Source organism: Phalacrocorax aristotelis, chromosome 6 (genome assembly GCF_949628215.1).
Source record: "Phalacrocorax aristotelis chromosome 6, bGulAri2.1, whole genome shotgun sequence".
NCBI classification, from domain to species: domain Eukaryota; kingdom Metazoa; phylum Chordata; class Aves; order Suliformes; family Phalacrocoracidae; genus Phalacrocorax; species Phalacrocorax aristotelis.
In genome coordinates, this window is record NC_134281.1 from 31,025,254 (window position 1) to 31,038,959 (window position 13,706).

A 13,706-nucleotide genomic window follows, 5' to 3' on the forward strand; every position below is an offset into this window, starting at 1 on the left:
TCAACATTTAATACATCTAAAAAAAAAAAATTCAAAGGAACAACTGAACCATATTGCTATGGGATCTCAGAGCAGATTGCTTGCATGTCCAGGTAAGGCTTAGAGACTTTCTTTTTCCAATGGGAATGAAGGAACAGTCCAGATGAAAGGAACCGGAGACGTGCAACTGAGGACAGCCCTGTGTGGTCCTGTAAGCTCCCTTCCCAAGTAAATCTGTTCCCATATGCAACAAGAGAGAATCTTCCAGCTTCAGCTTGTGGCTCAATAAATTTTATTATTCCTTTTTGTTTTTATTTAAAAGAATTTGTTTTCCTATCATAAAAATTAGACAACCATACCACCACCACCAGCAGCAGCAAAGTCTGTGGAGTTAATGTTGATGGCAGACAGTTCACTGGCGTTTCCAGTGTCTCAAACGTCCCAGAAAGTCCATAAATGGAAAAAACCCAAACATGATGGTTTTGGGGAGGAACATCAAGGTGTTTTCGGTTTCTTGTCCCACTGAGGATCCCAGATGAGTACTGTAGCATATCAGCAGGACCAAGTACCTCATGCCTTGACAGAAAACCCTTCATACCAGCTCCAGTACCTGATTAGTAGGGAAGACAAGACATTTAGACTAGCAATTTATGATATTCATTATCTCCTACATCAGCATATAGATCACTAGGACAGGACTGACCCTTCCATCTCCACCCCTTACCCTTTATTCACCAGCATGCAATACCATGCAAATGGAATAAGCACTTGGCAAGGATCCCGATTTTGATGTCTGCTAGTGCTAGGATAAATTACTGCATGAAGCAAAACCATCTACAGTTGTCTCATTTCCACTCATCCCAAACAACCAGCTCTTGGAAATCTTGTAATGGAGACCAGAGATTTTGTCCTCTCAGCCCTCTGTGCTCACATTTCCCTTGTCTATGCTAAGATGGTGCAGCAGCCTCTGAAGGTGTGGTCCAGAGATGGCAGAAGAAGAGTAACTATGAGGGCTGTCACCTGCAGAGTGATTTGCACAGCCTGTATTAACCCAGGATGGGTTTACTGGGGAAAGCTGTAGAGCTTTAGCCCATGGATGCTGGCTAGCATGTCATCTGTGCCCAGACTGGAGCGGGTTTGTGCAAACCCAGTCCTTTCCCAGACCATCCCACCTTCCCACTATGTGCTGCTAAAGGCAAATGGAAACACCAGAGTTCCGACAGCCCTGGCTGTTTGCACACTTCTCTATCTTCTCTCATTAACAAGCAAAGTGCATGAGCAAAACCTCTTCTCTCTAATCACGCTCCTGTTGCTGCTGGCTTCACTTCAAGATATCAAAAGCATCTGTGCATTTTGCCCATTCTACTAAGAAGGAAGTGACCAAAGTAATGAGCAGCCAATTCCACAGCCTGCTAAATAAATTGCCTACGAACAAGAGGCTACAGCATCCACATGCTGCAAGAGCATGAGTAAAAATGATGTAAAAATACATCTTGACATGCAGTCAAACACAGGCCACTTAGGTCTCCCCCCATTCCTGCTTTTTTGGTGATTTTTCCAGGACCATTCAGACCAGCAGCTCTAGTCTGACTCCAGAGAGCTGCTATCATCACAGGATATGAGGGGAAATCAGGATGAGGACCTCAGCTTCATAAGAGTGACAATCCAGTGCGTAACTTTGCAAGCAGCAAGTAAACCCCTTTATCAGAAGATACAGAAAGCTTCCAGGGCTCTGGGCTACAAGTTTGCGGCGTTAACCACCAAGCTTCAAAAGCATGGTGGAGATCAATGCTGCTCTGTACAATCTGAGATGGTATCAGACCTGAGGTTCTCCAGAGGATCAGGCACCAGCCTGTGTTTGGGTACTGGTTTTGCCTGGCTGTCTGATAGACATGTAAAGAAGGACAAAGTCTTTTCCATACTACTTGATACTTTATGGATAGAAATACATTGAACAGACACTCTGGATGACTTTAAATTCAAGTGCTGAAAACCTGGCAAAACGATAGCTCCTCGGCACACAGGGAAGGCTGTTGCTTTCACAAAACCCTCCGCTGGCAGCTGCTGTCTGTTACAGCCAGTCTGGGCACCAGAAGCAAGCAAAGCAAGGAAGCATCCCTGCTTATTTCAAACATTGCTCCAGCCAGCTGCACATCAGGAGCTCAGCTTTCAGCTCTGCTGTACCCCACATTGGTGGCAGCAGCCAGAGGATGGGCTCTGGTTAACGCTGATGAATTAACACGCAGACTCCACTGCCACAAGAACCAGCACTTGTGCCAGACTCCCTGTGCCACCAGGACCCCAAGGAGCGGCAGAAGCATAGCGGGTGCTAGATGGCCACCAGCAGCTTTTCTACACCTTGCTTTAACTGGGTTTCATTGCTGGTGTGCTGCCTGCTCACTCTGCCATGTGCCAGAGGCAAATACGTTGTTTAAATGACAAACTTCTACAGCTGGGATGACCTCCTCTAATGGTTTCTTCTGGCTGTACCGTTTCTCTGACCTTCCTCTTCACTAACAACAGATTCAAGCATTTAAAGAGAAGATGCACGAAATAACTTACCTTAATTGTACCCTGACTGTTAGCAGCAATCAGCACGTTGGACTCCTGGAAGAAAAGAAGAGGCACTATCACAATCTGCCATTGCTCCCCCGCCCCTTCCTTTTTTGGAAGAAGCAGCAGAGAAGCAGGTGTTTTTATCTTGAACATTAGAAGTATATCTAGTTTCAAAGGGACTTAAGTCTACCCATTTCCAAGATACTTTCAAGGCTAAAAGTCTTTATAAAAGCTATATTACCTTAAAGAATTAGAAAGCAATCATCCTCAGTGCTTATACAGGGCTTTAAATCTCCAAAGCAATTTACAAACATGAATTAATACTCACAGTCTCTCTGTGAAGTGGGCAAACAATAATAATCATTTTCATCTTTTGGCAGCATATGGACAAAGGTCTCCAGTGCCCTAAACTAAACCAACTAATCACCATGACAAAACCTCTCCACCTCTGAGGCCATGCAACCTCTCCCACAGCCAAGAGGTTTCAGACAAGTAAAACAAAAAGGACAAGAGATTAGAGCACAATAGCAGATACATCCAGTTTGGAAAGGAAGATAACCAGAGAGGGCTCCAGCCCTCCTTTACTCAGAAAAGCAGCATCTATTTACCTCCTGCTAATTGATGGAGTTGCCTTTGGAGATATCCTGGTCGTCTGCAAATTAATGGTCTGCTGCATCAGTCAGGCAACCCCCAGGCAAAAACTGGGGGAGACCGCCTCTGCTCTTCAGACTGCATTCCTGATGTGACCAGCAAGGGCAGACACACTCTCCTAAACCACAATCATTCAGACAGGGGGAAATCCGAAGGAACTATATGGTGCCAATAAACCTAAAGCGTCTAAATGCTGGGACACCAGCAACAGCCCCGGAGATGCTGAGGTTGAACCACTGGTCCCAGACCGGTGTCCCACATCTGCCCTTGTGCCAGCAGTTGTAACATGCTGCCAAACCACCCACCGCAAACTCTAAAGACAGGTGATATCTTCTCAGACACATTTTTCAATTTATCCCACTGCTGCTATCCATCCCCAAACTTGCAGTAATTATCCCATGACTTAATGCATGCATTTTTAATAAACCCAGGGACCAGAATACACTGCACTCCAAAGGGAGCAGAAAACCAGCCCCAACAGGGTTGCACACTGCCTTGCCACGAGGTGCAGGACTTTGCACAGCCACCAGCTTTGAAGCAAAGAGAGAAAAATCTTTTTTCAATGCAAAACCCTACTTATAACATAAAAGTAGCCTTGTGGTGGACCACTGGGCTAATTTTTATAGCTAGATTTGTTCAACCCCCCTGTACAATCATTAGGGGATTAGTTAAGATTCCTGATATTATCTCACCAATGATGCTCCAGGTCAAAGCTCTTGCAAAGAAACTATATCCTCAAAGGAAGCATATACCTCAATTTCCATTAATTTGGTGGCTAAAAGAGTCTAATCCTGTGAATCACTCAGCTTCTGGTTACCAGCATCAGAATCAAAATCCACCGGGGGGGGAATGCAGATATAAATGTGATTTGGGGACTAAAACAGGGACTGGGATGCCAGGTAGGATTTTGGAGGCCAGGGAGAGACACTGGCAGCTACCTAGCATGCAGTGCAAGAGACTTGAACTCCTGAGTACAGATGATCCAGGGTCTGAATGATTCCTGTTTGTACTGTGAGTGATTGGTAATTCATCCTGCTGCTGCAGTCTGCTGGGGTACCCCTGTAAATGAACTCTGTTTCAATGAACAGTTTTACCTGCTAAATAAAAACAAAAACGCCAGAGGGTAATATAGTCTCACTCCCTTGTTCTTCAGAAGCCACTAGGTTTTTTTTTCCAGCAGGATCTGAGCTAATCACTGCTCTGCTGCTTTCACCCACAACCATGAGACGCAAACAGGAGCAGACAGCAGCAAAATTAGCACCAAATCTGTCATCGAACAGTGACTTGCTTGTTAAGGCACTCTAGCACTGCTTCCCCGGGAACACAGCTAAGTAACTTGTTTTTAATTATCTAAAGAAACAATTGTCCTCCTTTTGTGCTGCCAAACAGCCAATGTATTCAACACGTTAAACACCTAAGCAAGTCGTGAAGTTGCTGAGACCTGTAGGTTTGTAACTTGCAACAGCTGTGAGCATGCTGAACCATTCTTTTTGCCAGGACATGTCTGATCGAGTTACCACATCCTCAGAAGACAACTACCATGACCACTTAACTGACAGAATACCTATTTCCCCTACCACACCTCTACAAGCATCTGTATCTCTCAGGCATGAAAAATAGCGTATCACCATCTACTGTGGCTGCATGTTCTGCTTTACCATAATCACTTGGTGTTTCTGTGCAGGGCAAGAAGGTTGAAAGGCTGACCTTTTCCTCATCCGCCCAAATCTGTTGTCTACAGGAGCCAGAAACTCCAAAAGCAGAGGCAGGGATTATGTTGGAGATCCACCCCAACTGAATAGTCCTGCTCTGAAGAAACCAATTTTTGAAATGACTCTTTTATACATGCACCTCCTGCTATAGGTGGTTAGCACCTGTAGCCCTTCATAACAGGAGAGGCAGAAAGTACCAGCTGCATTTGCTAAAACAAGATTGAAGAAAAAAAAATGAACACACAACAAAATTCAAGAGACAAGGGTTTACTGCCTGGCAAGCAAAAGCATTTTGTTCCATGTGGCTGCTAATCTCAAGTATTACTGCACTCCGGCAGAAAGCCACCAACTGTGTAACCTGATGAAATGTGGCAACCTCTCCTCTGCACATCAAGGCTGATAAGGAGCGATCGGTGGAGATGTGGCGTGGTGCACTTGGGTCCCCTGCGATGAGATAACGTGGCATCTCAACAAGCCAGGGACAGCCATAAAATTGACAGGAGACAGCTTAAGAGTTTTGGTCCTGTTAAGTCAACAGAAAAAAGCAAGGCTCTGGGGATGTCAGAAGTATGCATCTTCTTGCCTCTTGGCATTACATATGAACATAGAAAGATTAACTGACGTAGGTGCACCTCAAAGACTTTGCCAAGAGTAACAGAGTGTGCAGGTCCAGAACAGCTCTAAGATGCTGCAGGGCTGAAGTTCTGTGCTAAGACTGATTAACTGCCTTCCACACATGCCAACTTTTTCCTCAACTGCAGAGACCCTGTTACGGGAAGTCTGAAGGACAGTTCCTTGACATTGAGAAGGACTTGACTCCACCACAAATCTTTGTTATTACTTTCACACTAGACGCATATCCACACAGAGGTAGGCATTATGCAAAATGAAGTTGTAAATCAGTCCTGAGAGCAAAAACAGGCAAGCAGAAGGACCCATGTCCTGAACCTGACACATTCACATTCTCTTGGATGTGGCATTGGATGAACATGACTGGAACACAGGAACTTTGGGGCATTTGCAGGGACTTTCATTGACTGCACCAAAAAAAGAAATTTCTGCAGCACATTCTTGATGGCAAAGAAAAACAAAATCAAATTCAGGACCTTCCTGAGTAGATGAGATACCTGCTACATTCATCGTTTGAAGGAATTATTCACCCCGTGACAGCTGGATTTTGAAGCACGCCGATTTCCTTCGCTCCTAGATGAGCCCTGTATTTGGACGGCCCTGGGGAAGCAATTTGTACAGGGAAGGAAGGGAGGAGAAGGGAAGTCTTGCTGACTGCTAGTATTCATGCAAGAGCAGTCAGCATTAAGAGAATCAGAAATGCTCTGGATGTTGCACGAAACTTCAGGAAACTCAGCTGAACAACTGAAAATTGTGAGAGCTGCTTCAGTGCGATAGACAGCTGAGGATGTAGCTCTTCTACTCTTTCTTTACATCTTTGCACAAGAAAACGCTGGGGGGCTAAATGAAAGTCACCCCAGATGGACAGCCGTTAAAACAGCACACACATCTCCTTGGAGGGATGCACACTGATAATATTCCAGCAGACTCAGTTCTATGGAGCAAGTGAAAGCTTCAGACAGACCCTCTAGCTAAGCTGTAAACCCATCCTCCTAGTAACTGCAAGGCTCCTCCCTGTCGTCCCTCTTCTCTAATGAAGAACCACCGTGGATGCCTGCCTGCAGCCGCAGTGATCCAGGAATGAAGCACCCCTCTCACCAGCAGGCTCAGGCAAAACCACAGCTGAATATATCTTCTTCCTTTCCTGACACAAAATAGAGAGCCTGTCCCAAAGGGGCTCAAAATAGGCTAGATGAACACAAATCACTCGCATCTTTTTCCTTTAATATAATCCTTTGTGAGACCACTCATCCTCTTTTGTCCCACATATCAATCCTTACAGTGAAATTCAGAAGCTCACACTGAAGGAAAAGCTGGAGCATGGTCTACACAGGAGGAGGAGCCCAGATGCCAACTTTGAAACACCTTGCTCCCCCTGTTGGGAGTAAAACTGTGAATCAGAACATTTATTTGTGAACATAACCTGCACTTTTATAGTTTGTAAACATGGTGGTTTTGCAAAAGCTAGTCCTACCGGTAACAGGATCAGAGTACTTGAAGGTTGGGAACTGCAGTGGATAGCTAACAACCACAGCTTTGACCACATAAGCCAACACATAAAAGATGCAGCAGCACTTCTCCGTGTCATTAGCCTGACAAAACTAACCCTGAAATAAACTTGACTGTGTTTCCCTCAAGAGCCATGTTGACGGAAGGAGGAAAGTTTGGCTAAATGAGAAATGGTACAATGTGGACTATTTCTTACTTTTACACTCTTCCCTACTTTGCACAGGTACCAGCAATAACACAACAGGCTGAAGAAGTTGTTCCTTAGGAGGATTATTAAGATGCACGATGTGTCTCTTCAAACTGTATGTGCACATGTTCATGCGATAGACTGGAAATCCTATTTGGGACTTTCATGGTATTATAAATAATTACAGGCCATGAAGTTTGTGCCTCTGTTATCCCCCCTTTTCTGCACAGATAAAGTATATTTGCCTCAAACTTGCAGCGCAGTTGTCATTGAGGTAAGTGTGAATTTTCCGGATTTTCAGCTAGGTTTGTTGTACAGATTCACAGTTAGGATGCTTAAAGATCTTATTTTAAATTAACAACTTCTCACCTTCCCACCCCAGCAGACATTTTTGTGAACGAATGGCTGGTTTGTCAGCAATTCTTTTTCAAGCAGACTCACTGCCAAGTAACCCTGAACACTTACTCAAAGGAACTGGAGCCTAATTAAGCAAAGTTGTTGATACAATGGGAAAATATACTGGGTGTGAAAGCTTGCACTCAAATGGCCATTGTCTTATGTTATTTATAGGCAGAATAAAAGTATATAGTTGAACTAAATCTAGGGCTGTTTGTACAGAAAGCCCTTTCTTGAAGTACAGCTACTCGGTTCTTGATAGAGATGGCAACTATTACTCAGGTGCTGGCTTTTAGGACTGAAGTTGCAGACCATCTGCAAGAGATATTTCACCAAAACTTTTCCCATCAACATCACATGTGAAGCTTTTTCATATATCAAGATATGTGAAAGCAGTTCCCCAACAGATCACCACTGCCCAACTGCTCTTCATCTTGTAATTAGCAGATTCTAATGGATTTTCACTCTAGATCCCCTGGGATCCAATTGTTTTCTTGTTGTATGACTCAAGTCAGCTTTTGTTTTTGAAAAGAAATAAATTTTATAAATTCTAAACCAGGAAACATGATGAACCGCCAGAGTGCAAAAACCAAGATGCTTATAAAAGCTAAACTGCTAGGTTAGATCTCCTGCGAGCGGGATAGCATTGCACACAGGATTTTATTTTCTTTTTTTCCATTGTTTCAATGCAATTGTTATCGATGGAGTACATGGTGGGATGGTTAGAGTGGTGCACAGCCCACTATCTCCCTGTGTGCCACAATTTCCTTTACACGCCATCACACTCACCTAACATTAATCCCTTCTGAACAATTTCAAGGAATATTATCTATACTGTGAACATCAGGCCCAAGCAGAAATTAATTACTCCTTTAAATCCAGCACTTCTTTAAATAATGAGATCTTACATACAAAAGATGTCATACCAAGACATTTCAGAAGCAGCAACACCCAACTCTTTAGGTTTTAAACCTGGAACAGAATGTGCATGCCTGAAGTGTGTCTTTAATCCTTAGAAACTGTATTTTTATCTCATTCTGAAGGTAGTTCCTCTGTACACACAGAGATAAAACCTCCTTAGGCTTATCTGGGCCCCTGAAAAAAAGCAACAACTCAATATATCTGAAAAAGGTCTTGTCTGTGCTTCCTTCTAGATCCAGCTGCAAATACACAATCTTTTGTGTTTTTAAGTTTATAAATTCTACACAATTACACCTGCACAGCATAATAAAGATATTTTCTTAACACATTAACCCACAGATTTACAGATGATGGTACTCCTTTGGCTCACTTTCTATAGAAAGACTTGCCTTTACAATCACATGCAAACGCATATAGTTTCTTCTCACGTAGGAATTCATGGACACACTATAAAGGGCAAAAAAGCTTTCAAACAAATGAGTTTTTTCATCAGTCCTACATCATGCAGAGTTTGCAGCTTCTGCACAAGATGAAGCACATCTTGTAGGAAACATGCACAGATAGAAATTCAACATCTCCTTGAATCCCTCCCCTTGTTTTTCTGCAATTCCAGACTTTAACCTCTGTACCAGCGATGCTTTTATCAAGTTTTCTGACACTTCCACATCTGGTATTTTCTAACTGCGGCTCTCAATACCTGACTATATCCCTTTTTACTGCATCCTGAAGAAGCAGTCTTCTCATTTTTGGATTTTACACTTCATGCATTTTTCTACTCCTGTTCAGACCAAACTCAGCACAACAAGATGCCGTGTAACTGGAAGCTTATTTGCTATCATATATACCTGGGTCTCTGTATTCACAGCACATGGGTGCTCAGAGGAAAGCAGCCCAAGGCTTGCTGCAATGACACACTCAAATAAGTAGCAGGCTATCTCTCAGCCAAGTGAGAAATCACTTTTTCTTAGCACGACCTTTCTTTGCAGCATCTAGCTCTCAAGAAAACAAGATCAACACAACAACTGAAGACCAGGGTAGAAGAAAGTAGAAGTATGCACATGTACGGTGCTGCACATGGACAGGCACAGATTTGCTCATTTCTGCACATTCTTCTGAATTCAAGATGGAAACAGGCCAATGAGACTGATGGAAAGAGGGCAAAGAAAGATCTGCAAAGGCAGGAAAGCCAAGCAGCAGAGCCCACCCCAGGAACTGTTGATATATTACAGGTGACTGCTTCTGTAATTTAGTCACTCTGGAACAAAACTGGTTTTTGATGAGTGCCTAATTTATTTAGAATTCAAAATCAGAATAACTCGTCAGATGCTTATTATTCTGCATCTACTGTAAAGCAAAGTACACAGCTTTAACAGCTGTTGCAACTCCCATCAGGCAAGGTAGGGAGACATAAGTTAAAAGCAAATTATGTTGGCATGAAACCCTCTCCCTCAAAGGGCAAGTCTTCTCCTCTGTATGGGGGAACACTGAGCTCCACTGCTCATCTATCTGTGACAAGGTCTCTAAAGCTACTTGTTCTTATGGTAATATCCTGGGACTTCAGATGCTCCCCATAAACAGTATGCTTAAGGCCTTGAACAAAACTCTGCAGCAGTATATAAATATAGCTTGCAATAAGCCTACAAAAAACATATATATAAACATGCAAGCCATTAGCATCAATATTGCAAAACCACAGGAAATGGCTGGGCATTTGTTCAGTGAAAAGAGCTTTTAGCATCTATTCTCTTAATGCTTAAAGCTCCCAAATATTCACTTGGCAATTCTACATAATGCAATGCCATACGTCGCTTGACAACTGCACAGTCCAAGTCCTGCATTCCTACTGCCAATATATTTTACTCCTTTTTCTTCCACCATTTGTTGCAGTCAGTCATTACATCATGCTGGAGGTGATGAATTTAATCTTTTCCTAGCCAAGGTCATGCTGCCCTGCCCATCAGTGCTGTATGTGGCAAAACCAAGCCCCGGGGTGCTATAACTACTATCACTGCCTCTGTTGTTTATGCCTCCCTTCCAAACCCTGATGAGAAACAAAATGTGCCATCTGAAGAAACAGCCACCAATCTGCATGACAGTATTCAGAAATGTAACCTAAATCTGGTATTTTTAGATTTTGATTTTGTGCAGGCAAGCCATCAGGGGTCAGAGCTGTAAACAGAGATCAGTAGAACGTGAAAAGCGTTTTCAGTCCAAGCTACCTTGCATTGGACAGACAAGCAGTCCATACTACAAGCACAGCTTACCACAAGTGCTACTCAGGCCGGTCCTGAAGCACCGGAAGGACCACCACACCCAGCTGCTGCACTGGGAAAGAATGGATGCTGGTGAGAAACTCCTCAGAGATGCTAAAAGACATCCTTTCCTGCACCTCCCAGCTCCTCGGTCCTCTTTAAACACAATCCTTGCCCTACCGTGAGGGGCAAACTCCAATTTGTTTAAGCCCTACTTCCATGTTTAGTTGGTTCTCTTATGCCTCTTTCACACTCATGATGTGTTTCTCCCATCACTCTTACCTTTTCTATTCTTCTTCCTTCTCATTTTTGCCAAGTCAGTTTGCTTTCTCTTCCAGCTCAACTGTATCCAACACTCCTCAGTTGCTCAGTTCCCTCTTTCAAATCTTCTTTGCACTTGAATCAGCAGTTCCCTAGTTTGCACAAGAATGCTTTAATCTTTCCCTGACCATCTGTCCCATACCCTTCGGGGCTTTTGTATTTGTGAGATCATTGTCCCTTGCATGGCATCTCATCAAAACCCTACTTTCAGCACACATTCTTGAGTTTCAACTGCCTGTTCTACAGCACTCTGTACACCTTCCCATCTCCTTCTCCCTTCCCTTTGTGAATGAATCCACCTTTGAAAATCCTGCTTACAAAACAGTTTCCTTTTCTTTCCAACCCTTTTGCATCCAGCATGCTAGCACCAACACCAGTGTGTACATCTTCCTTGGGTTCAGAAAGGGAATAGATGAGGGTTAACCTTCCTCTCTGGTGTCAGTATCCGATCAACCAACTGTATCTGCTCCCACAGGCCTTCTTCTCTTCTTAACTCTGTACTTCTAGGTCCCTGAACTCATTACTGCACTAGGATGACGTATCTGTTCCTCTGGTACTTGTTGGTCTGTCTGCTACAGCTCATTCCCACATCCACCTCAGAAGCATCTGCCTAGATAAAAAACAGGATAGAAGAATATAAGGAGGCAGAAGTCTTATCGTTAGAGACTGAAAGACCATGTTGTTTTGTGGGAACGAACCGCTGCTGGGCCAGGAGCCTTCAACAGGAGAAGGTGATCCACATCAGCAGCCTTGCAGATGCACACGTGCCCCAGATATCTTTTCTTTCATGCTTTTTTCTGATACACAAGAGCTAATACTGCACATCAGCTCCTGTACTGAACTGGAGCACACTCCTCTGAAGGCTGACAAATGGTTTCTAAGTTGGGCCAAGAGGGATCACTGCTAGGTGACACATCTCCTGTGCTCTATGAAGCTCAGCGCTCTGTTGATGCTGCCAGTGACTTTCCTGGGCCAGGCACTGGAGTTTGGATCCTGTTATTAAATCAGTCCCCACATAGAGATATCACAAAATAAGCCGTTAGCTGGTCCAGCTCCTGCCTCCCTTCATCTCCCAGTGCTATTAGTTTCAGTCTCTAAATAGCTGAATGATACAGACTTAAAACTGACCCAACCACCTTGACATTAATATTTTAAATTATTATGTCTTAGTTCTCTAATGCCAATAAATCATTTATATGTGCACATTTAATTAACAATCCAATCAGTAAAAACAACTTAGCATTTGCACAGCACATTTTATCAGAGGAACCAAAGATACATTACAACATTAATAAAGTGTAACAAATGCCCTGGTGAGGTAGCTAAGTGTTATCCTACTTGACGTGTGAGGAAACTGAGGCAACACATTCAGTGGATTTGCCCAAGGTTAATCCAGATGTTCACAATGAGGTGCTGAAGAGAAAAAGCAGGGAGAAACATCACTGAGATTTAACTCTCCTAATAAGCATTCGTTTTCTGAACTGCAGTATTTATTTATTTGCTGATGAGAAACCCATTCCAGCTGTGTTCCTCTCCCAAACAGACTAGGGGCACAAACCACTGTCAAGCATGCTAGAAACCAACACTAAACTGCAACAGCCTGCCAGGTGAGGCTGAATGCATTGGGTTCAACATGATAGCCAGCCAAGGGTTTTGAAGAACACTTAATGACCCTTCCCACCTCACAGTTCACATCTATGCACACATCTAAGCTCAAAGGATGCAGGACACTTACCTAGCAGTCATAGGTCCTAGACCTACATCATCAGTGTCTGGTATCTCCCACACACTCCAACAACTCAAACTCTTGAGGAGTTTCATACCAGGCTCCCATGCCAGGACCATGGGAGAAGAGCAAGAAATCCCTGAATGACACTGACTCTGCCCACAACATGCTGAACAGTTTTAAATCTTAGAAAATATCATGTGTCCCAATATACTCACTCTTCCACAAACCCGTAGTTTAACCAGTCTTTCAGACCACACAGAGCCCGTCCTGCCATCTCCTCCTCCCTCCCCACACCCAGGAAATAACCTTCACAGTGGTCGCATCTGTGGCAGCTCTGTTTGAGGACAACATGCTCCTCTGTGCCCTCAACCTACAGTTCTAGATCCAGCAGTTTTGTTTGCTTCCTGCATTTGGTACAGAAAAACACTGGTTCCTGGGACTGAGGCTATAGCTGACAGCCAAATTGATTTGCCCAAAGTATCAGTGATAGTTTTTTTGACAGCGCCTCACAGTCATCTAGAATTCAGTCTAACAGTCCACACTGGAGCAAGTCCAGCTTTGTTTTTTCAAAAAATCATGAATTCTGCTCTGTATGCAAACTGCATGCTGTGAAAACCCTTTAGGTTTCCCAATTACATCATGAAACGTTTCAGACCCAGATGATGCCTACTGTCAGTCTCTTTAACTCAAGTGCATGCCTCCCAGCAATGCCAGACAGATTTTCAGAAGTTCTCACTGAAACCAAGAGAAGCTCATCTCCGCAGCATCTGTGGCAACGGGATCTATGATTAAGGGACCTCAGTATCAATACAAAGTCTGTCTCATGATGGCAGGATGCAGCGCCTTCCTTCTCCAAGCAGAAG

The 13,706-nt window shown here is 43.6% G+C and overlaps 1 protein-coding gene across 4 annotated transcripts in view; it reads right to left on the reverse strand.

The window, feature by feature from the left end:
* Positions 1–254: 254 nt before the first annotated feature.
* The window catches only part of COP1 (COP1 E3 ubiquitin ligase), a 131,033-nt gene continuing 117,581 nt past the window's right edge, over positions 255–13,706 (reverse strand). For all 4 annotated transcript variants that reach the window (XM_075096844.1, XM_075096843.1, XM_075096840.1 and 1 more), the window contains 2 exons: positions 2,542–2,586; positions 255–589 (listed from right to left, as the gene is read on the reverse strand). In XM_075096844.1, coding sequence (XP_074952945.1) covers positions 572–589; positions 2,542–2,586 — 63 coding nt within the window. In that variant the 3' untranslated portion in view covers positions 255–571. The remainder of the gene's footprint in view (positions 590–2,541; positions 2,587–13,706) is intronic.